We start from the raw sequence: 23,193 nt of genomic DNA, 5'->3' as shown, positions 1-23,193 counted from the left end.
TTTTATTTTTTAACCATTTACAAATTAATCATGAGAACCCTTTAGTAACTGGTTAGAGCAATACACAATAACACATATACTTATGGAAAAACAGCTACTTATTTATTTGGGTTACGTTATGAAGAGTATTCTCTCAACGTTATCAAGCTAATAATAAAGTCAACCAGTTTTTCTGTATATATTGATCTCATAATTCTTGTATTACTGTATTAGCATGAGAGAATACTCTTTGAAACATCGCCCAAATAAAAATAAGTATCTGTTTTTCCATAAGTATGTGTTTTTGTACATTTACAAATTGTTCAGCGTCCGTAAAAAAAATGTTTTAAGAAATATGTTATTATATAAAATCAATCATGCTATTAATGTTATGGGGTCCTCACAATAAGTTTTTTTTTACAATAAGTGTATGATCAGAGATCTCTTTCAAACCAGACAAAAGATAACCTTTTTTTTTCTTCAAAGAATTGTGGCCCTACATTTTTTACGTGTACCTCTGAAAGATAAAACTGTAGAAATACATCCTGTTTGATTACTAGGAATTATAATTGATTTTAAAGATACATTATGGGAGAAAAGATAAAGAGCTGCCAGTTCTCACTATAATTGTTAAAAGCTAGATAATGTAAAGGAAATTTGCAGAAAATTTCAGTCAAATTGATCCACTTTGAACCAAGAATTTTGCGAATGAATTTTGGGCCTAGCCTCGATCATCATTACTAAAGTCGGTACAATAAAAAAAACTAGTTTCGATTATCCATTTTTTGATTTAATAATGAATGAGCACTGAGCAGCAGATCGGAAACTAATCCAATAAATATCGCAGGCTAGCGATAACATCTAGAGTTGATTATGGTCTGGATAAGTTAATTAATGTCTAATTAATAATTTAGAAAACATTTCAGGCCTACAGAAAGACCTGCAATAGGCAGATTTAGCTCTTGCATAATGTATGATTAATATTAGGTTATTTTATAATGTATGTTTAATATAAGGTTATGTTTTCTAAACGGTCTAGTGAAGGAAAGGTCATATGTTAATTCATTATTTGTTAGTTCTGTTTTTAATTTCCATATTTTGATATTCAGTAATGCTTGGTTAGTCATTAGAGACAAGACATTGATTAATCTCGGACATATGCCCAATCTGATTAAAACACAGATCCTATTTTGTTTCGGTTTTTATAGTTCAAAATTTTGTTTTACTTGTCTTGTTTTTACTACACTTGGATCTGGAAGAGTTGTTATATAACCCGCGTTCTGGATGATGTGATGATCTGTTACGGCGAGTTTTTGACGTGAGGTTAAGATGATAAAAATGAAAAATAAGTGGAAGCGGATGTTAGACAATAAGAAAACAACAACAGTCCTCCTGGTTAGTGAACCAACATAATTTAATAATTGTCGATCTAGAATCACAGACATTTAGCTGAATTGTCGATCTAGAATCACAGATATTTAGCGGTATTGTTGATCTAGAATCATGGACATTTAGCTGAATTCTTATGAATGATTATCATTGCAATTCAGGACAGAATTCTTGAAGAAATTTTTGAAAAAATATTGTATATCAAAAACTGTTTGCCTATAGTTTGCATAGACACAGTTGTCAAGTATTGTTGATATATCCGGGGGTGGGGTGTTGGATGGCTGAATGGTTAGCATGTGCGCGCTGTGCGCTATATCATAAGGCCTGTCATTGAGTCAACTGGCGTGGTGTGGTTTTGAATCCCCGGTTGTACGTGACAAGGAGTAGGGTCGTCTGTCAAACCTCGTGGGTTTTCTTCGGGTCTTCCGGTTTCCTCTCACTGCTAAAGACCCCTACGGGCCTACGCACAAGCGAATTAAAACCATGTTAGTCCCAAAATGACCTAGTTTGTGTCGCGTGGACGTTAAACCACTGTTACTGTTTTCAATGTACCCTCTCACCAGTTGCATCATTTCTGTTGTGTCTTTCTTGTATTCAGGCGTGGAAATAACAAAAATGTTAGGCACTAATAAAGTAGTACCTGAAATTTTCAACTTAGTGCCGGACATGTATTAATAATATCAATAAAAAGACAAATCAGTGCCGGACAAAATGACAGGCACCAAAGGTTTAGTGCCTGACAAGGCCTGAATATGTGCCTGATATTGTCTGTGATAGGCGCCGCCTTATTTCCAGGCTTGTTTGTATTCATTGTACAGTTTTAATGTTAATTTGTTTTTTATTTTGAGTTAAATCTGTATTATTACAGGCTCGAGTCTGTTTCAGCACAGTGGACACTTATGGCTAGCCCCCCGGATCCATTCACTTGATTTCTGCGTAGTTTGTCTAGCCTAGGACTATAGAGCACAGTGGATGCTTATGGTTAGCCCCAGATCTATTCACTTTATTTGATATTTGTTGTTTATTTCTTGCTATGTCTACGTAGTTTGTGTCTTGTATAGCATTGTCAAGTCCACACGCCTTACATAGTTTAGTTCTGGTTTACATTTATTGTTATGGTTCGCTCTCCTTTGGGTACTAACGCGTTATGAATATATTGGTCTGATGACCTAAGTCTGTTATTGTAGTGACCTCCCTTGTTAGTCTAGATAGTCAGTTCTCTTGATAATTCTCTAGTTACATGTAACCTGTAACACCCCTACAATTTTAGGGCTGTATGGCCGAATGGTTAGCGCTTGTTACCCATAACAACCCTACACGTTGAGGGCTGTATGGCCGATTGGTTAGCCCATGTTACCTGTAACAACCCTACAAGTTACGAAAGAGTAGGCCATGTCAACAGGATCCCTGTGGTCGTAACACTTGTAAACATGTTTGTCTAATGGGTTGTTTGGTCTGTGTTTAGTGCAGTTCGCCTGCCCTTACCAGTACTAAAATACATCCCTGGCCCTATATAGGGCTAAATCTATTTGTTAAGGTCGACTCAATTTTTGTCAAGTTTGCTGAGACGTAAATAAGGTTAGGGCACGTAATTATTGGCAAGATTGTAGGTTAGGGGTAGGGTAAACATTGGGAATAGGTCCAGGGTTAGGTTAAGGGTTGGGATTAGCGCTAGCCCTGTTTACATCTTGTGACCTATGACGAAAAATTGAGCTGGCCTTATCATTTAGCACTAACCTACATTAATAAATGCTGTGTAAGGGTAATAGTCTATTATAGGTGAATGTGTTGTGGTGCATATATCAGACGTTAAATATGTATTAGGTAAGCTTAATGGTTTTCAATGAAAAGGTTTTTATTATTCAGTTAGATAATGATTTGAATAGGAAATATATTTATAATAGATACTGGCTGTGGTATATTGTATAATGTACATGGAGGGATTCATTCGAACATGTAAACCTATAATAATATATTAGTTACCCATAGCAACACAGTTAGGGAGGCACGGTGGCTCAATGAGTAAGACGTTGGCTTGCTAGTCTGGAAGTCTCGGTTTTGGTCTTGGATTTCTTGGCATTTCTCCCCCTTGTCAGTGGTGCAGGATGGAGAGCCAGACAAGAGACAATGTATAGATCTTCGGATGGGACAAAAAAAACAAGGTCATGTGTACACATTGGCATGCACGCAAAAGAACCCTTGAGAGTTGGAATTCGATATAAGAGCAGGCCTTAATCCCACTGTCTGGGCAAAATTCCCCTCATAGTACACATTAGCCCAGTTGGTGCAGAACAGTAGGACGTCAAACCCCCTTTAATTTCATATCATATGGTGTATGCTCGTCGTCATTAGCCAAGTCGGAGCAGAACAGTAGGACGTTAAACTCCATTTCATTTCTAACATGTACATGTATCCTAGTAACAAAATATTACTATAGCGACATTTTTGACATCCAGATGGTCCATTGCCTTTAGTAGATATTTCTTATCAAGATCAATCCCAGTTTGTACGTGACAAGGAGTAGGGTCGCCTGTCCAACCTCATGGGTTTTTTCCGGGTCCTCCGGTTTCCTCCTACTGCTAAAGACCCCTATGCGCAAGCGAATTATTGAAATAAAATTAAAAAACATATGTTAGTCCCGAAATGACCTAGTTGTGTCGAGTGGATGTTAAACCCCATTTCTCTCTCTTCTCAAGATCCCCTGAACAACTGAAAATTAATTTGGTTTGCTCTTAAAGATGAGATAAAGTCGAGCTGGTCGTTCTTGCTATAATTGTTCAGAAATAGATAAAGAAAAAAAAATATATTGAAAATCTCATTCAAATTACATTATTCTGAGTAAAGTTATCACCATTTGAAGTTTTGACAAGATGTGGCATAGATTGTTTTTTATTGTAAACTTGATTCACAATTTTATAATTAAATCATTAAGTGGCGACCGTGTTATAATCCATTTAAATCTGATGTTCTAGGGAGTTGATTATAAGCTTGTCATGTTAATAAATGTCTAATTAAAATTAATAGTTTATATAACATTTGAAACACAAATAGGCAGATTTAGCTCTTACATACTGTATATTTAATTGATGTCTAAATACGAATCTATATAACATTTGAAGCCAAAACAAAAACCTGCAAACGGCAGTTTTAACTCTTACATAACGCATCTTTAAACTATTTTTATCTTAAAATAGCCCCAAGTGTTGAATGATGATACATGTAGTTGTAATAATATTATATAATACTATCTATATTATAGATACAAGTAGAATAAATGATAAACTAAAAGTAGACTGATTGTTATAGATGATATTTTGATATCAAGACATTGAAGTGTTTTTTAATATATTATCCCTTAGGACAATAGTAGAAGATACACATTACCTAGAGGCCTTTGAAAGGTGTTAATTACTAATCATATTCCTGGGATTTTTTAACTAGATTTAAAGTAGCTATTAAGTCTCTAACTCAATATCATCCAAAGTCTACGACATTGAAAATACAAATTGTTTGTCAGTTTAGATCAACATTGATGTCGTGATCTTACCGGGAAAAGATGGGCTCCTGATATCCAATATTTAAGGCAAAATAAACATTTTACCATTCGTGTACCATAAGGCGTTTCAGCGCCATTTGTAAGAAGGGACTAAAAGAACACACATGTATTCCACAAGTCATGTCAAATGGTGACGTCATATTCTTATTTGGAATGCATGTGCAATAAACACTATAGTTGTAGACTGGAATAACCAGACGCTAGATATTGCCATTCGATTGAGACTTCTAGCGCATTTCGCCGAACATAACTGATATGAAATTAAGAGTAAATATGGAAACCACATGAATGTAGATCAGTTTATACACATTCATATTACATTATTATATGCGTTGCGGCCCATTTGTGTCCATTTCTTGGTCCCAAATATTAGTGATTTAGTTCCTTTATAGCCGCATTATGTTAGAGCTGAATCTGCCGTTAGCAGGTCTTTCTTCTGGCTTCAAGTGTTTTTGAGAGATTTTTATATAGACATTTATTCACCTGACAAGCTCGTAACCGACTCTCTGGGTTGAGGATTACAACATGTCATCCATATTTTCATTAAATGTTAAAATGGAAAATCAAGACCTTTTTTATTATTGAAGCAGTGGTACTTGACAATTGAGACTATCTACGCTATTTCTTGTCCAAACTTCAAACCATCATAACTTTGCTCAAGTAATTTGCCTAAAATTTTCAATATATTCATTTTCCATTATTTTGTTTTGAACTATTACAGTAAGAACGGACAGTTCTCTAATGTACATAAATGTAGGGAGTTGGGTGACCCGAAGGTTTAATGCAATGATTCTCAACTAGTGTGCGGAGGGCCTGACAAGGACAGCTGTCTAGTCGTTCGGATGGGACAAAAAATCGAGGTCCCGTGTACACATTGGCGTGCACGTAAAAGATCCCTTGGCAGTTGGAATTCGATATAAAGTAGGCCGTAGCGCCGCTGCCCGGGCAAAATTTCCCTCATAGCACACTGTATGGCGTATGCCCGTCTTAGGAGCAGAACAGTAGGACGTTAAACCCCATTTCATTTCATTTCTTTTCTCAACTAGTGTGTTGAGTGAACATTAAACCCCATCTCTCTCTCTCTCTCTCTCTCTCTCTCTCTCAATAAACAATACAGACAAATTATGAATTTAGTATTTGAATCGGAAATACACAGGGCACAATACTATGGAATGCAATGTCTGTTTATTACCCAAGATAGCTAATTAATTTATGTCTCTTTTAAAGAAACGATTCTCGGTAATAAAGAATAATTGTGTATTCCATAGAATCGTGTGGGGTGTATTTCTAGTTATGTGTGATGTGATCCACAGTGGATATATATTACAGTATTTTATTGGTGTATAAAACTAATTTACGTCTCTTCAAGGTAACTAGAAACAATTCTCTGTATAAACCAGTAATTGTATTCCATAGAAATGTGGCCTGTGTATTTCTAGTTATATCTGATGAAATCCTCCATGAATATTACAGTATAATAATATTTTGTTGGTGTAGAAAACTAATTTACGTCTCTATAAAAAAAACCCATTTATTCCATAGAATTGTGGCCAGCGTATTTCTAGTTATAATCTGTATTTCTAGTTATATCTGATGAAATCCTCCATGAGTGTTACAATATTTAATATATACCATGGATATAAAAAAAATCATTGACTTTAATAGATTCCTGGCCAGCTGTACACAACACCTGATGAAATATGGGATACGTGTTACATGTCTATTAGGAAAATTTGAAAACCGGTCAATTTTGGTCATATTTTGTTTGAGCCAACCTCAGATAAGCAGAATATATGATAATTTTTAAGATAATGCTAAAAATTATCATATATTTTTCTTATCTGAGCATTAATGTCCGTAAGGCCTTCAGCTTTCACATGTATTCACTTAGCATCACTTAGCGTCTCTTACATACAACTGGATGTCATATGCTAAGTGAATACACAATCAGTCTCCAGCCATACTCTAATAATGCCCCTCATCCATCATAATAACACTCGGATGAGGGGTCCATTACCCCAATATTTAAACATTTTTAGCATTATCCCAATATTTAAACATTTTTAGCATTTTCCCAATATTTAAATGTTAAAGAACTGGTAATGAGAGCTAAACTGTGAATCATTTATCAGTGATCAGTGCCACTGTAAGTTCATCACGTTCTCTCATCGCGTCATGGTAGTCAGAAGAGTTGACAGCTTTGTGAGTTTCCCTAGGTTGTTGGGGGCGGATCCAGGAAATTTTGCAGGAGTGGGTTTGTTAGGTTCCCGAAACAATGTATCTTTTGGGGTGTGGGGTCCAGGTTGGTTTTCTTCCCTGGCGTTGACATTTTTTGAGAAATACATGGTCTCTATCGTCATTTTGGTGTATTTCTGCGGTAACTAGAGGTCACTTTGACAAAACACAGAAACTGTGATTTTACATAAAAACATACTAAATACATGTACCTACTACGCTATGTTTTTTATATGTAGCCGAGTTTTGTATCCCCCAAACCCTCCTGGATTGACCCCTGGTTGCATGGGTTTTTTCTCAAGTAAACAGGTTTGTGGGGAGGACGAGTGGTCTAATAGCAGACTTTTGATCACAAGAGTTAGCGTCAGGTGGCATGAGTTCTTTCTCAACTCTTGCATGTGTCAAAGGTCACCTGGCCAACCCCCTGGGTTTTCTCTGGATCCTTCGGTATCCCCTCATTACTAAAACAAAATTATTGAAATGAAGCTCTCTCTGGTTGTATGGGTTCTTGTACACTTTACATAAAAAGGTCTGTCATTGAGTCAGTTGGGTTGTTTTACAATCCCAGACTACAAGAATAAAAACCTCACTGTATTTCTACTGGGGTCCTCACATTTCCTCTCTCTCTCTCTCTCTCTCTCTCTCTCTTTCTCTCCCCATCCCTCACTGGTTTACTACTGGAGTCCTCACCCTCTCTCCTGTAGTTAGCAAGGGATTCACCCCCAACCACCCCCAAATCAGGTACTTCAGCCCCTGTCTATGTTATTACATATATTTATTCCGGATTGTGTTATTCAATATTCTAATTGTTTATTCCATGGACTATAATACGATACGTTTAATTCGTGAGGTTAATATTGATTTAAACATATCCATTTATAATCCAGATCAACGCAAATAGAAACTATAATTTACATTTCAATCTGATCATGGCTGTACCATAATCTCCTGGACTTTGCATTTTATTGAGACTAGTAAACAAAGCATAAGTTGTCGATAACATTATTTATTTATAAAAAAGGGAGCCACGGTGGCTAAGTGGGTTAGACGCTGGATCGCTAGCTTGGGGGTCGCTTTTATTATTTATTGCATACAATGTACAGGTACATGTGTTATTTGTGTGATGTGTCCGCAGCTTTGTTGTCTGTTTGTGTACCATGAAAAGTTTCTTCCCCTTTCAAGAACACCAGATATCTGTCAGCCCTGTTTACATGTCGTGACCTTTGACCTTATGAAATAGACCTAACCCTGAATCTCCTGGTTAGCCAGCCAGCCACTTTCATAACCCTCAAATAGTTTTCTTACGGTAATTCTCTTTTATTTCGTTGTAAATTTATCAGGAATTTTTCAAATATTATATGATGTACTGTATATCGGTATATATTATATAGTGTACTGTATATATTATATGGTGTACTGTATGCATTATATGGTGTACTGTATGTTTTATATATATTATATGGTGTACTGTATGTATTATATATATTATATGGTGTACTGTATATATTGTATATATTATATGGTGTACTATATATATATTGTATGGTGTACTGTATATATTGTATGGTGCACTGTATATATTATATGGTGCACTGTATATATTATATGGTGTACTGTATATATTATATATATTATATGGTGTACTGTATATATTATATATATTATATGGTGTACTGTATATATTTGGGAGCAGCAGAAGTGTAATAGTTGATGATATTTCCAATATCATGTCACATGTGTTGGTTATAGTAGGAAATATTGCATTCTTTATAGGCTCAATAACTGGACAAATATCGACGCTTTAGTTAGAGTTTTAATTAATGTTTTCAAATGGGATTTAACCGCCTACCGTTTGCTCCGACTTGGCTAATGAAGACAGGCATACCCCCTACAGTGTGCAATGAGGGAAACTTTTACCCTGACATCAGAGTTTCTGCCATCACTTGATTGAATTGTCATTGAGCGAACTGACATGGTTCCGGTTCCCCTGTTGTATGTCGTCCCACTACTAAAGACCCCTACGCTCAAGCGAATTATTGGAATAAAATTGAATCATATGTTAGTCCATAAATAACTGAGTTTGTGTCGAGTCGACTTTAAACCATTTCTCTCTCTCACTCTCTCTTTCAAGTCCACGTCAACATTTGTTTTTCATTAGACAGTGTTTTTGCCAGGCCCTCTATCCTAAACCACTGACAAGGTATACAACTGGGATTGAATCCTAGGAACTTTCTCAGGCTACACCAGTGTAAGTGAGCCAGTGTGTTACTCACTGAGCCACTGCAGCTCCCATTTGATATACTCTTGTATATAAAAAGGAGGAAGATGGTGCCACGGTGGTCTTCCCTTGGTCAGTGATGCAGGACAAAAAACCAAGGTCCTGTTTTCACATAATATTGGTTGCGCATAAAAATTATTTGACTGTTGGAATTTGAAAAAAGAGTAGGGCGTAGCGTCACTGTACAGGCCAAATTTCCGTCATAGCACACTGTATGGCATATGCCCATCTTCATTAGCCCAGTTGTAGCAGAACAGTAGGACGTTAAACCCCATTTCATTTCATGATAAGTAGTAAGAATAATGCTATTTATAAAAATTTGATATAATATGGTCTTATTGTATATCCATTATGCGTAAAGGGGGGGTTGGATGGCCGAATGATTACCATGTGTGCGCTGTATTATAAGGTCTGTCATTGAGTCAACTGGCATGGTTGTACGTGACAAGGAGTAGGGTCGCCTGTCTAACCTCATGGGTTTTCTCCAGGTCTTCCGGTTTCCTCCCACTGCTAAAGACCCCTATGTGCAAGCGAATTATTGAAGTAAAATTGAACTATTTGTTAATCCCGAAATGACCTAGTTTCTCTCTCTCTCTCTCTCTCTCTCTCTCTCTCTCTATTATGTATATGTACAATAATTAAACCCTGGACAAACTATATTTATTACTAGTTTGTGTCGAGTGGATATTAAACCCCATTTTTCTATTATGTATATGTACAATAATTAAACCTTGGACAAACTATTTATTACTAGTTTATATCTACTTATTATGTACTTTTATTATAGTTTAATGTTCATGTATATTATATTATAACAATGTTAGTAAACATACCAATATGACCATTTTATGTAAAGCTTCGATGACCATGAAATAAACAACACTCTATAACAACAAGGTCCACGTCACCCATCAAGATCCTTGTCGTCTATATTCAAGATGGCTATGTAACAAACAAGTCTTAACTATAACAAGGCTATGATTGATAAAAAAAACAACCCAATTTAATGTATTACTCTATTACTCTTGTCAACATCACCCATCGAGATCCTTGTGGTCTATTATGAAACAAAAAAGTCTTAACTATAACAAGGCCGTGATTGATAAAAAAAAAAAAAATATATTATTCTTGTCCACCTCACCCATCGAGATTCTTGTGGCTTTGAAGCAAACAAGTCTTAATTATAACAAGGCCGTGATTGATATAAAAAATAAATATATTATTCTTGTCCACGTCACCCTTCAAGATCCTTGTGGTCATACATGTGTATATTCATCTGGGGGGGGGTGTGTCAGAATGGTTACCATGTGCGTGCTGTATCATACGGTCTGTCATTGAGTCAACTGACGTGGTTTCATAGGGTTGCCTGTCCAACCCCGTGGGTTTTCTCCAGGTCCTCCGGCTTCCCCCCACTGCTAAAGGCTCCTACATGAAATAAAACTGAACCATATGTTAATCCCGAAATGATCTAGTTGGTGTCGAGTGGACATTAAACTCTCTCTCTCTCTCTCTCCACTGGGACTTATAATTCATGATGTTCATGTAATAAATTTATAATTGAACAACAAGCCACTGACAACCAGTGGAGTGACGGGACAACATGTAATAGAAATGAAATGAAATGGGGGTTTAACGTCCTACTGTTCTGCTCCTATACTGGGCTAATGAAAACGGGCATACACCATACAGTGTACTATGAGGGAAATTTGGCCCAGGCTGCGGCACTATAGCCTACTTTTATATCAAATTCCAGCTGCCGAGGGACCTGTCAATGTTTACATGGGGCCTTGTTTTTTGTTCCATCCGAACAACTAGACAGCTGTCCTTGTCAAGCCCTTTGTTCCGTAAGGCGTATGCCCTTCTTCACTAGTCCAGTCGGAGCAGAACAGTAGGATGTTAAACCCCATTTCATTTCATTTAGTATATGAACATATTGACACAAAGTACAATTTGAAGGATACGTGTTTATTACTATGCAACATATTGCTTGATAAAAGACAAGATTAAAAATGAATTGTGTAAGAGCTAAATCTGCCTATTACAGGTTTTTCATTTCGGCTCGGTGTTATATAAATTATTAATCAGACATTTATTCACATGACAATGGATTGAAACAATCAAGACTTACTACATTGTAAACACTTCACATCCTCCTTTTATTCAGAATAAAGTAACAAAAAGTAGGGTCACCTGTCCAGTCTCGTGGGTTTTCTCCAGGTCCTCTGGTTTCCTCCCACTGCTAAAGACCCCTATGCGCAAGCGAATTATTGAAATAAAATTGAAACATATGTTAGTCCTGAAATGACCTAGTTTGTGTCGTGGATGTAAAACCCTCTCTATCTCTTTCTCTCAATTTCTAGGTCCTAAATATTAGCGATTTAGCTCCTTTAACATCATTACAAAATGTATCAGTTTTAAGTTGTTATGTGTTTGTTTGACCTGCTGTGAGTTTACGATTGACATTTCAGACATCATGGATTGTGACAAATTGTTTGATTACTCTGGGGAAAAGAAACGTTGTGTAGCTTGCCATCTGCGTGTTAAAATCGCGGGAACTGTTTGAATTTCACAAGTTTAAACACACTGAACACTAATCATCACAAACCGAAAGAGAGAAAAAATAAATAATAACTTTAAGTTCTTGTGTTCGAAATGTTGACCTTCACGACCTGATGTTGTCGAGACTTGAATTATGGTGATGTCATGTGATCTTGTAATCGTGATGATATCGTTGTATTCTTTATTATGTTGTTGATTTTAAATAATGTTAATATATATATATTGAATACTTATGTCATTTTATTTAGTCAGGCATTTTATGACAGAACGTGGGGGTGGGGTGGGGATTGGATGGCCGAGTTGTTAGCAAGTGTGCGCTGTATCATACGGTCTGTCATTGAGTCAACTGGCATGGTTTCGATTTCCCGGTTGTACGTGACAAGGAGTAGGATCGCCTGTCCAATCTTGTGGGTTTACTCTGGGTCCTCCCACTGTTAGTTAACCCCATCTCTCTCTCTCTCCCTCTTTATGACAGACCATACAATGTACTTATAGAGAGATTGGGAGAGAGAGAGAGAGAGAGAGAGAGAGAGATCCCTACATGCAAGCAAAATATTGAGATCAAATTGTGCTGTATATTACGAAAATCTCTAAATGGCCTGGTTTGTGACGTTTAATCTATTTATCCTCTCTTTTTCCGCACCTAATGCATCCATGGTTGTTCCACATTAGTTACAAGGGGGAAGTACGCTGGAAAATTCTGAGAAACATTGTCGATTAAATTATATGCAAGGTACTCACTGTATTAACCGTTTGGGTAGCCATGAATGATATGCACCCAACTAACCCTAAAGTAAATTAGAAACACTAAATGTATTTTTTATATGTTTTTAATACATGTTCAGTGCATGGTGTTTCATTGAATTAAGTAATATAGATATAGTACATAGTATCTGGTGTTAAATTCTCCATTATGTAACATCGTGAATATATCTACTAGGAAGTAAGGGTTAGGATTACATTAGGGGCTAGGATCATAAATTATTAGGTGATGAAATTAGAGGGCTTGGATTACGTACACCCCATGATTTTGTTGATAAGTATAATTTATGATCTTAGTGTCATATAGATTATGTTAATGATACCTATATTTACTTATATTTTATAAGACATCCTGTTACAATTTCTACAGACTGGGAACTAATAGTTTAAAGAAACATTATGCGAGATTAGATAAAGAGCTGGCAGTTCTCACTATAGGAAATGTAACTCTTGCCTAATGTATGTTTAAGTTGTACCTGACAATATGTCAAGTTTTATTAAAGTTCTACCTGACAATATGTCTGACTGTATTAAAGTTCTACCTGACAAAATGTCTGTTTTAAAGCTCTGCCTAACAATATGTCTGTTTTAAAGTTCTACCTGACAATATGTCTGACTGTATTAAAACTCTGCCTAACAATATGTCTGTATTAAAGCTCTGCCTAACAATATGTCTGTTCTAAAGTTCTGTCTGACAATATGTCTGTTTTATAATTCTGTCTGACTGTATTAAAGTTCTGCCTGACAATATGTCTGACTGTATTAAAGTTCTATCTAACAATATGTCTGTATAAAAGTTCTACCTGACAATATGTCTCACAGTAATGACTGTATTAAAGTTCTACTAGGGCTGTACGATATCGCAAAAAGGGACGATATCGATATTGGCATTTTTTTCAAAGATATAGTTAAATATCGCGATAAATAATAATTATGTCACTTTGCTATTAAATAAATTAAATATAAATGCATTAAAGCTGACTACAGTGTGAGTAAGAATTGTGGGTAAGAATTGCTTTATTCAATCATACACTTTAAACGTTGCTTTTTTTTATAATATAGATTTATTAAAATGAACAAAACAACATCCTTTTTGGATAAAAATGTTTCAATGCTTTTTAACGCAACAACAGGAGACATTACTTACATGTATGCCTATACATATAATTAAATTAAATACAACCACTGATGTTTAAAAAGCGTCTGCTCGTGACCATGTGTCAGAATATCACGTGCAGTGGAAGTAAGTAGATGCGGTCTTCAAGTCTTGTATTGTAAATTCAAACAGTTTAACAAATACTTAATGATCCGGACTATCTTCCATTCAAGCATTCGATTGGCTGCGGTTGGCCTTACAGTGACAGTAATCTATTTATAGATCGTTTTATTCTTGCTTTCAGAAATTAAGTTTCGTAGAGTTTTCTAAAAATATTCGTTTTTTAAAAATATGACAACCTATTTATAGCCTGGTAATTAGCCATGGTAGGCGGAAATTTCAGGCGTTTAGTAGGCCTAAGCTTTGCATGTAGTAACAACTGACAATTTATTGTCAACTAAAAACAAAGTAAAAGTAATGCATACACGATGCAGTGAAAAACGGCTGCGGACACTGCGCAAGTGTTTTCAACATTTAACGATCCTCAAAACATTAGTTTTATTATAGTTTATTGCCGTTGGCTAATTTCCACTGCTGTATAGTGTATTTATTATCTATTTTTATGATAATTATTTTCGATATTTGAAGTTTTTGGCGATATTCGATAAACCACTATATCAACGATTTTTGGCCACAAGATATCGTAGTTGGGTCTGAAAATACCATATCGCGATAAATGACTATATCAAGAATATCGTACAGCCCTAAGTTCTACCTGACAATATGTCTGTCTGTATTAAAGTTCTACCTGACAATATGTAGGACTGTATTAAAGTTCTACCTGGCAATATGTCTGACTGTATTAAAGTTCTACCTGGCAATATGTCTGTCTGTATTAAAGTTCTACCTGACAATATGTCTGTCTGTATTAAAGTTCTACCTGACAATAGGTCTGTCTGTATTAAAGTTCTACCTGACAATATGTCTGTCTGTATTAAAGTTCTACCTGACAATATGTCTCGCAGTAATGACTGTATTAAAGTTCTACCTGACAATATGTCTGACTGTATTAAAGTTCTACCTGGCAATATGTCTGTCTGTATTAAAGTTCTACCTGGCAATATGTCTGTCTGTATTAAAGTTCTACCTGACAATATGTCTGTCTGTATTAAAGTTCTACTTGACAGTTTTAACTTTGTGCCCAACTTGTATAAAAAATATCAATAAAAACCTTAGAAATTAGACCAATCTGTATCTGACAGAATGAGAGACAACAGAGAGGAACTGCTTGAATTTGTGTTCGACAATGTTTGTGACAGATGCTTTATTTCTTGTCTTGATTTTCTCGTAATTATTCAACATACTTTATCAGTACAGAGGGAGGTTGTGTTGGGGTTGGATGGCCGAATGGTTAGCAAGTTCCCGTTATGTCATAAGGTCTAACATTGAGACAACTGGCGTGGCTTTGATTCCCTAGTTGTATGTGACAGGGAGTAGTTTCGCCTGTCCAACCTTGTGGGTTTTCTCTGGGTCCTCCGGTTTCCTCCCACTTCTTAAACCCCCTACGCGCAAGAGAATTATTGAAATAAAATTGAATCATATGTTAGTTCCGAAATGACCTAGTTTGTGTCAAGTGGACTTTAAACCCCAGTTTTACAGGTGTTTTTATGGTACAGACCAGTTTAATTACAATTTAGTTTTACGGAATTTGGCATTTTTTTCAAAGATATAGTTAAATATCGCGATAAATAATAATTATGTCACTTTGCTATTAAATAAATTAAATATAAATGCATTAAAGCTGACTACAGTGTGAGTAAGAATTGTGGGTAAGAATTGCTTTATTCAATCATACACTTTAAACGTTGCTTTTTTTTATAATATAGATTTATTAAAATGAACAAAACAACATCCTTTTTGGATAAAAACGTTTCAATGCTTTTTAACGCAACAACAGGAGACATTACTTACATGTATGCCTATACATATAATTAAATTAAATACAACCACTGATGTTTAAAAAGCGTCTGCTCGTGACCATGTGTCAGAATATCACGTGCAGTGGAAGTAAGTAGATGCGGTCTTCAAGTCTTGTATTGTAAATTCAAACAGTTTAACAAATACTTAATGATCCGGACTATCTTCCATTTAAGCATTCGATTGGCTGCGGTTGGCCTTACAGTGACAGTAATCTATTTATAGATCGTTTTATTCTTGCTTTCAGAAATTAAGTTTCGTAGAGTTTTCTAACAATATTTGTTTTTTAAAAATATAACAACCTATTTATAGCCTGGTAATTAGCCATGGTAGTGGGAAATTTCAGGTGTTTAGTAGGCCTAAGCTTTGCATGTAGTAACAACTGACAATTTATTGTCAACTAAAAACAAAGTAAAAGTAATGCATACACGATGCAGTGAAAAACGGCTGCGGACACTGCTCAAGTGTTTTCAACATTTAACGATTCTCAAAATATTAGTTTTATTATAGTTTATTGCCGTTGGCTAATTTCCACTGCTGTATAGTGTATTTATTATCTATTTTTATGATAATTATTTTCGATATTTGAAGTTTTGGGCGATATTCGATAAACCACTATATCAACGATTTTTGGCCACATGATATCGTAGTTGGGTCTGAAAATACCATATCGCGATAAATGACTATATCAAGAATATCGTACAGCCCTAAGTTCTACCTGACAATATGTCTGTCTGTATTAAAGTTCTACCTGACAAAATGTCTCGCAGTAATGACTGTATTAAAGTTCTACCTGACAATATGTCTGACTGTATTAAAGTTCTACCTGACAATATGTCTGACTGTATTAAAGTTCTACCTGACAATAGGTCTGTCTGTATTAAAGTTCTACCTGACAATATGTCTGTCTGTATTAAAGTTCTACCTGACAATATGTCTGTCTGTATTAAAGTTCTACCTGACAATATGTCTGTCTGTATTAAAGTTCTACCTGACAATAGGTCTGTCTGTATTAAAGTTCTACCTGACAATATGTCTGTCTGTATTAAAGTTCTGCTTGACAGTTTTAACTTTGTGCCCAACTTGTATAAAAAATATCAATAAAAACCTTAGAAATTAGACCAATCTGTATCTGACAGAATGAGAGACAACAGAGAGGAACTGCTTGAATTTGTGTTCGACAATGTTTGTGACAGATGCTTTATTTCTTGTCTTGATTTTCTCGTAATTATTCAACATACTTTATCAGTACAGAGGGAGGTTGTGTTGGGGTTGGATGGCCGAATGGTTAGCAAGTTCCCGTTATGTCATAAGGTCTAACATTGAGACAACTGGCGTGGCTTTGATTCCCTAGTTGTACGTGACAGGGAATAGTTTCGCCTGTCCAACCTTGTGGGTTCTCTCTGGGTCCTCCGGTTTCCTCCCACTGCTAAAACCCCCTATGCGCAAGAGAATTATTGAAATAAAATTGAACCATATGTTAGTTCCGAAATGACCTAGTTTGTGTCAAGTGGACTTTAAACCCCAGTTTTACCGGTGTTTTTATGGTACAGACCAGTTTAATTACAATTTAGTTTTACGGAATTTATTCCATCTTTTCTATACCTATTTGGATTATATATTCCCTGAAATCAGTCTCCCTGTATCATCCTGCCTCTTGTGATTGCGTGCATTGTAAGATTTGTGGGACGGGGAATTAGAGCAGTACCCTCAGTAGCTAAATTCTCCTTCTGCGCATAGTAATCAAAAATAACCGCAGGTTAATCTCAGAAATACCCAATTCTTTTTATTCCTTTCATTTCATCTTTTTTTCTATTTTCAGGTATTTTTGCGTATTTGAATTACCTGGTTCCTGCCACAAGAAAAGAAATTCTTGACATTTTAATAAATGGTCTGAAACGACAGGAATACAGAGGCTATGATTCTGCAGGTTTGTTTTTTGTCTTACTATTTAAAAAAGATGTCTAAATAATGGGTATTTTATTATGCTGCCCAAAAATATAAAAACTCTATTGTTATCCTTTTACAATTATTGATTTGAATTCATGGGGTGGGGGTGGGGGGGTGTCTAACTTGTACACTTTAGATAAAAAGGTCTGTCATTGAGTCAATGAGGGTGTTTTACAATCCCAGGCTACAGGAATAAAAACCTCACTGGTTTTCTACTGGGGCCTCTCAAGTAGAAATTGATCAGAAGAGAACAAACATCTCGAAGGAACGTATGAATATACAAATTCTTGTACACGTAGTTAGGAGTCTTAAGTAAAAATTGATCAGTAGTCATTCACTGAGACATCAAAGATTTTAAAGAGGTGCGTACGCCGTACAGGTATATAAAACTAAAGTCTCGTAATGTATTGGTATTTTATATTTTAGGGGTTGGGTTTGATGGTAGTAATGAAGGATGTAAAGATTGTCAGATAAAACTGATTAAAAGTCAAGGGAAAGTATGCGCTCTTGAAGAAGCTGTTAAACGTAAGTATTTTTAGTCAGTCTGATTAAAATCCACATCTATATATCATTTCGTTTTTTATACTTATAATGATTTAGGGGGGATCCCGTGGCTAAGTGGGTAAGACGCTAGCTCGCTAGCCTGGAGGTCGGGTGTTCGATCCCTGCATTGGCCGAGAAAGTTCATCCAGATTTTCCGCCGTGGTTCTCCCTTGTCAGAGATGCATGACGGAGGGACTGACAAGGAAAGATGTCTAGTCGTTCGGATGGGACAAAAAACCGAGGTCCCGTGTACACATTGGCGTGCATGTAAAAGATCCCTTGGCAGTTGGAATTCGATATAAGAGTAGGCCGTAGTGCCGCTGTCCGGGCAAAATTTCCCTCATAGCACACTGTATGGCGTATGCCCGTCTTCATTAGCCCAGATTAGGAGCAGAACAGTAGGACGTTAAACCCCATTTCATTTCATTTATAATGATTTAGGAAATGTTATTTCTGTAGTTCGAATAGATCCTGATAAACTACCACAGCACAAGTAAGTTTTTGATAGAACTTCTGAGAATCTTCTTGCACCTTGGAGCAGCAATCTGATCAAAATATAGATCTATATTTCGTTTCGTTTATTTATACTTTCAATGGCCTGTACTACATGAAGATTTGACTGGTTGTAGTGGGAGGTCATGTCAGGGATCATACGAGCCGCTTTTTACCCTATGACATCACATCAGATATTTGATTAAACAATCAGCGTTGATGTTTCTAATTGGTCACCCACAGTTCTGTGCATTTCTTGCCAAAATGTTGTAGACCATTTCATTGGCTGATCCCTCACATCATCCAGAATGCGGGTTGTATAACAACTCTTTCAGATCCTAGTGTAGTAAAGTCAAGTAAAACAAAATTTTGAACTATAGAAAGCAAAACGAAATAGGGTCTGTGTTTTAATCAGATTGGTTTTGAGTAAGTATAAAATTCAAATTGACTCATCCCATGTAAACCAGGGGAATGGGTGGTCAAGTGGTTTAATGTGTGTTCTTTATATTGTTAGATCTTTCATTGAATCTAGTTGTGTGGTTGATATCCTAAGAATAGTGACAAGGAGTAGGGTCCCCTGTCTAACCCTGTGGGTTTTCTTCCCATTGTTAAAGACCTCTACCTGCAAGAGAATCATTGAATTAAAATTGAACCATATGTTAGTCCCAAAATGACCTAGTTTGTGTGGAGTAGATATTAAACCCAATCTCTCTCTCTCTCTCTCTCTCATTTGTTTATATTATGTTTTATTAGAATATACAGACGTCTGCAAGAACAAATCGTATGATATCCATGTTGGTATCGCTCACACACGTTGGGCTACACACGGGGAACCCAGCGAAGTCAACAGTCATCCACAACGATCAGATACTGATAATGGTGAGTATTTTTTTCTCGTATCAGTTTGAAATTGATAATGAGTTTTCAGAAATGCTACTGTTTGCGGAAAATAAATGTCATCACATACTGCATGTCCGTTTTCGGTGCTAAAAAACTAGAACATTAAACCGATTTCCTTTCTTTTCAATTATCTTTGAAATATATTTTTTACTCAACTTTGTTCAAAATGTGTCAGATGGCTAAAGCAGTCAAGGTGTCACATTCTAAAGCTGTCAAAGTGCCAGATTCCACACAGCAGTCAAGGTGTCATATGTCCAATTTAGTCTTGTGTCCGATGCCAAAGCAGTCAAGGTGTCAGATGGCTAAAGCAGTCTCAATGTCCAATGCTAAAGCAGTCAAGGTATACTAAGATATGCCAGGTATCAGGTGCGGAGACAGTTAAGGTATCAGAAGCTAAGACAGCCAAGTTGTCAAATGCTAAAGCAGTCAAGTGTCATATCGCTAAAGTAATCAAGGTGTCAGATGCCTAAAGCAGACAATGTGTCAGATACCTAAGGCATTCAAGGTGTCAGATGGCTAAGGCATTCAAGGTGTCAGATGGCTAAGGCATTCAAGGCTCAAGTTGGATAAGGCAGTCAAAATGTGAAATGGCTACAGCAGTCAAGGTGTCAGATAGCCATATAACAGTCAAGGTGTATTTCATCATATGGTGAAGATTTCTGTCCAGAAATGAAACCATTTAATGTAGCGAATTATTTTTGTTTACCTGTTACACATGGCTGTTTTGTTCGACATTTCTTGACTCGTTGATTTGTTTACAGAAGCAAACACCGAGAACATTCAGTTAGCAATGGGATTTAAACAGATCTAAAATGGCTTTAAAAAGACCCTAATTTAATTAAACGTGTTTGTTTAAACTGTTAGTAATATTAATTTAAGGCCGAGTTATTTTAGAAAATAAATCGCACTTTCCGCTGACACGTCTCGTGTCCTAATGATTCAACAAAGGTTAAATGGATAATAAACCTAGTCTAAATTCGATACAGGAAGGAAATGAAATGAAATGAAATGGGGTTTAACGTCTTACTGTTCTGCTCCTAACCTGGGCTAATGAAGACGGGCATACACCATACAGTGTGCTATGAGGGAAATTTTGCCCGGGCAGCGGCAATATGGCCTACTCTTATAAAGAATTCCAACTGCCAAGGGATCTTTTACGTGCACGCCAATGTGTACACAGAACCTCGGTTTTTCGTCCCATCCGAACGACTAGACAGCTGTCCTTGTCAGGTTGATACAGGAAGGGTTTATCTCCTAATTATAGATCACGTTTAATTGAAGGTTCTTGAGATGTGTGCTGAACTTGATGGGGTTGTTCAACTGGCGTGGTTTCAAATCCCCAGTTGTACGTGACAAGGAGTAGAGTTGCCTGTCCAACCTTGTGGGTTTTCTCTGGGTCCTACGGTTTGCTCCCACTGCTAAAGACCCCTACGTGCAAATGAATTATTGAAATAAAATTGAACCCTATTTTAGTCCCGAAATGACCTAGTTTGTTTCGCGTGGACTTTAAACCCCATCTCTCTCTCTCTCTCTCTCTCTCTCTCTCTCTCTCTCTCAACTTAAATAAATGTATGTGTAAATAGTGTATGTGTGTTGTTGACCAATGACCACCTACTGACATAGATGTATAATTTTAGAACAGTATTTGTCCATGTTGTATTTATAGAAGTTATCACAGAGTTGTTAAGACTCGACCAATAATTTACATGATGTTTGTGGACTCAAAGATTTACTGGTCAACAAAAACACTATTTATCTGACAATAGTCAATATTGATTCAAATGGTCTTACTACCCACACCTAACGCCCGGATAGACATAATATCCAGTCTTATTCCATAATAATAGAAGGTCTGATAACACCCACACATAATACCAGGATAGACTCAATACCCAGTCTTGTTCCGTGTTCATAGAAGGTCTGATAACACCCACACATAACGCCAGGATAGACATAATATCCAGTCTTGTTCCATGGTAATAGAATGTCTGATAACACTCATACGTAACGCTCGGATAGACTCAATATCCAGTCTTGTTCCATGGTAATAGAATGTCTGATAACACTCATACGTAACGCTCGGATAGACTCAATATCCAGTCTTGTTCCATGGTGATAGAAGGTCTGATAACACTTGGATTGACTCAATACTCAGTCTTGTTTGGTGGTGATAGAAGGTCTGGTAACACGCACACATAACGCCAGGATAGACTCAATATCCAGTCTTGTTTGGTGGTGATAGAAGGTCTGGTAACACCCAAATACTGGGAAATCGGGGGCAATATACCTGGAAGTAATTTTTTATCATATGTTTGTATGAAAGAGGAATATATTGTTTATAATATTTTTGTCTTTTTATTTTTGTTTTCCCTTGTCAGTGGTGCAGGATAGGGGGCCTAACAAGGACAGCTGTCTAGTCATTTGAATGGGACAAAAAACTGAGATCCCATGTACACATTCCCTTGATAGTTGGAATTCAATATAAGAGTAGGCCATAGCGCCATTGTCTGGGCAAAGTTTCCCTCATAGCACACTGTATGGCGTATGCCCATCTTCATTAGCCCAGTTCAGAGCAGAATAGTAGGACGTTAAACCCCATTTCATTTTATTTATTTTTATTTTTCAGAATTTATTTTGGTTCACAATGGCATTATTACTAATTATAAAGACATCAAGTCCTTTCTGGTAAGTTCAACTTTTAACCAATTTATTTTATAGCATTATATTATCGTATTTTAAAATAAAATAGTTGACTGAGTGCATGGAAACAGGTACTTTTTACAAGCCACCGAGCGGGGTCGCATGGCCGAATGGCTAATGCATGCGCGTTGTATTATAAGGTCTGTCATTGAGTCAACTGGCATGGTTTCGATTCCCCGGTTGTACGTGACGTGATGAGGAGTAGGGTCGCCTGTCCAACCTTGTGACTTTTGATCAGGTCCTCCAGTTTCCTCCCACTGCTTAAGATCCCTACGCCAAGCAAATTATTGAAATAAAAGTGAACCATGTGTTAGTCCAGAAATGACCTAGTTTGTGTTGGGTGAAGTTAAACTCTCTCTCTCTCTCTCTCTCTCTCTTTCTCTCTCTCTCTCTCTCTGTTGGGTGTATTTTATCTTTTAGTATTATATTTTATTTTAGGAAAAGAAAGGTGCAGTGTTTGAATCTGAAACAGATACAGAAGTTATCGTTAAACTTATAAAACATCTTTATACAACCCATCACGAACAGAATCCCTCGTTCCGAGAAATTATTGAAATCGCTATTCAACAATTGGTAAGTACCCTAAACATTTTCCTTGTCTAACCCTCAGTCCAGCACCACTGACAGGTGGAAACAAGACTGGTAAATCCTGAGAGGGAACTATCTTATCTAACACGAGGATCGAACCAGAGAAATCCAGGTTAGCGAGCAATCTGGTTAAAACACAGACCCTATTTCGTTTCGTTTTTATAGTTCAAAATATGAGTTACCGGTAAT

At 36.5% G+C, this 23,193-nt stretch overlaps 1 protein-coding gene across 5 annotated transcripts in view; it reads left to right on the top strand.

The window, feature by feature from the left end:
• LOC126809752 (glutamine--fructose-6-phosphate aminotransferase [isomerizing] 2) overlaps nt 1-23,193 on the top strand; it is a 78,771-nt gene that overhangs the window by 8,198 nt on the left and 47,380 nt on the right. For all 5 annotated transcript variants that reach the window (XM_050534504.2, XM_050534507.2, XM_050534508.2 and 2 more), the window contains exons 2-6: nt 17,654-17,761; nt 18,208-18,306; nt 19,570-19,695; nt 22,343-22,401; nt 22,855-22,989. In XM_050534504.2, the coding sequence (XP_050390461.1) occupies nt 17,654-17,761; nt 18,208-18,306; nt 19,570-19,695; nt 22,343-22,401; nt 22,855-22,989 (527 nt within the window). The remainder of the gene's footprint in view (nt 1-17,653; nt 17,762-18,207; nt 18,307-19,569; nt 19,696-22,342; nt 22,402-22,854; nt 22,990-23,193) is intronic.

This window comes from Patella vulgata, chromosome 2 (genome assembly GCF_932274485.2).
Source record: "Patella vulgata chromosome 2, xgPatVulg1.2, whole genome shotgun sequence".
NCBI lineage: Eukaryota > Metazoa > Mollusca > Gastropoda > Patellidae > Patella > Patella vulgata.
Note: the sequence above shows the minus strand (reverse complement) of the source record. Positions and strands in the feature narration are given on the sequence as shown.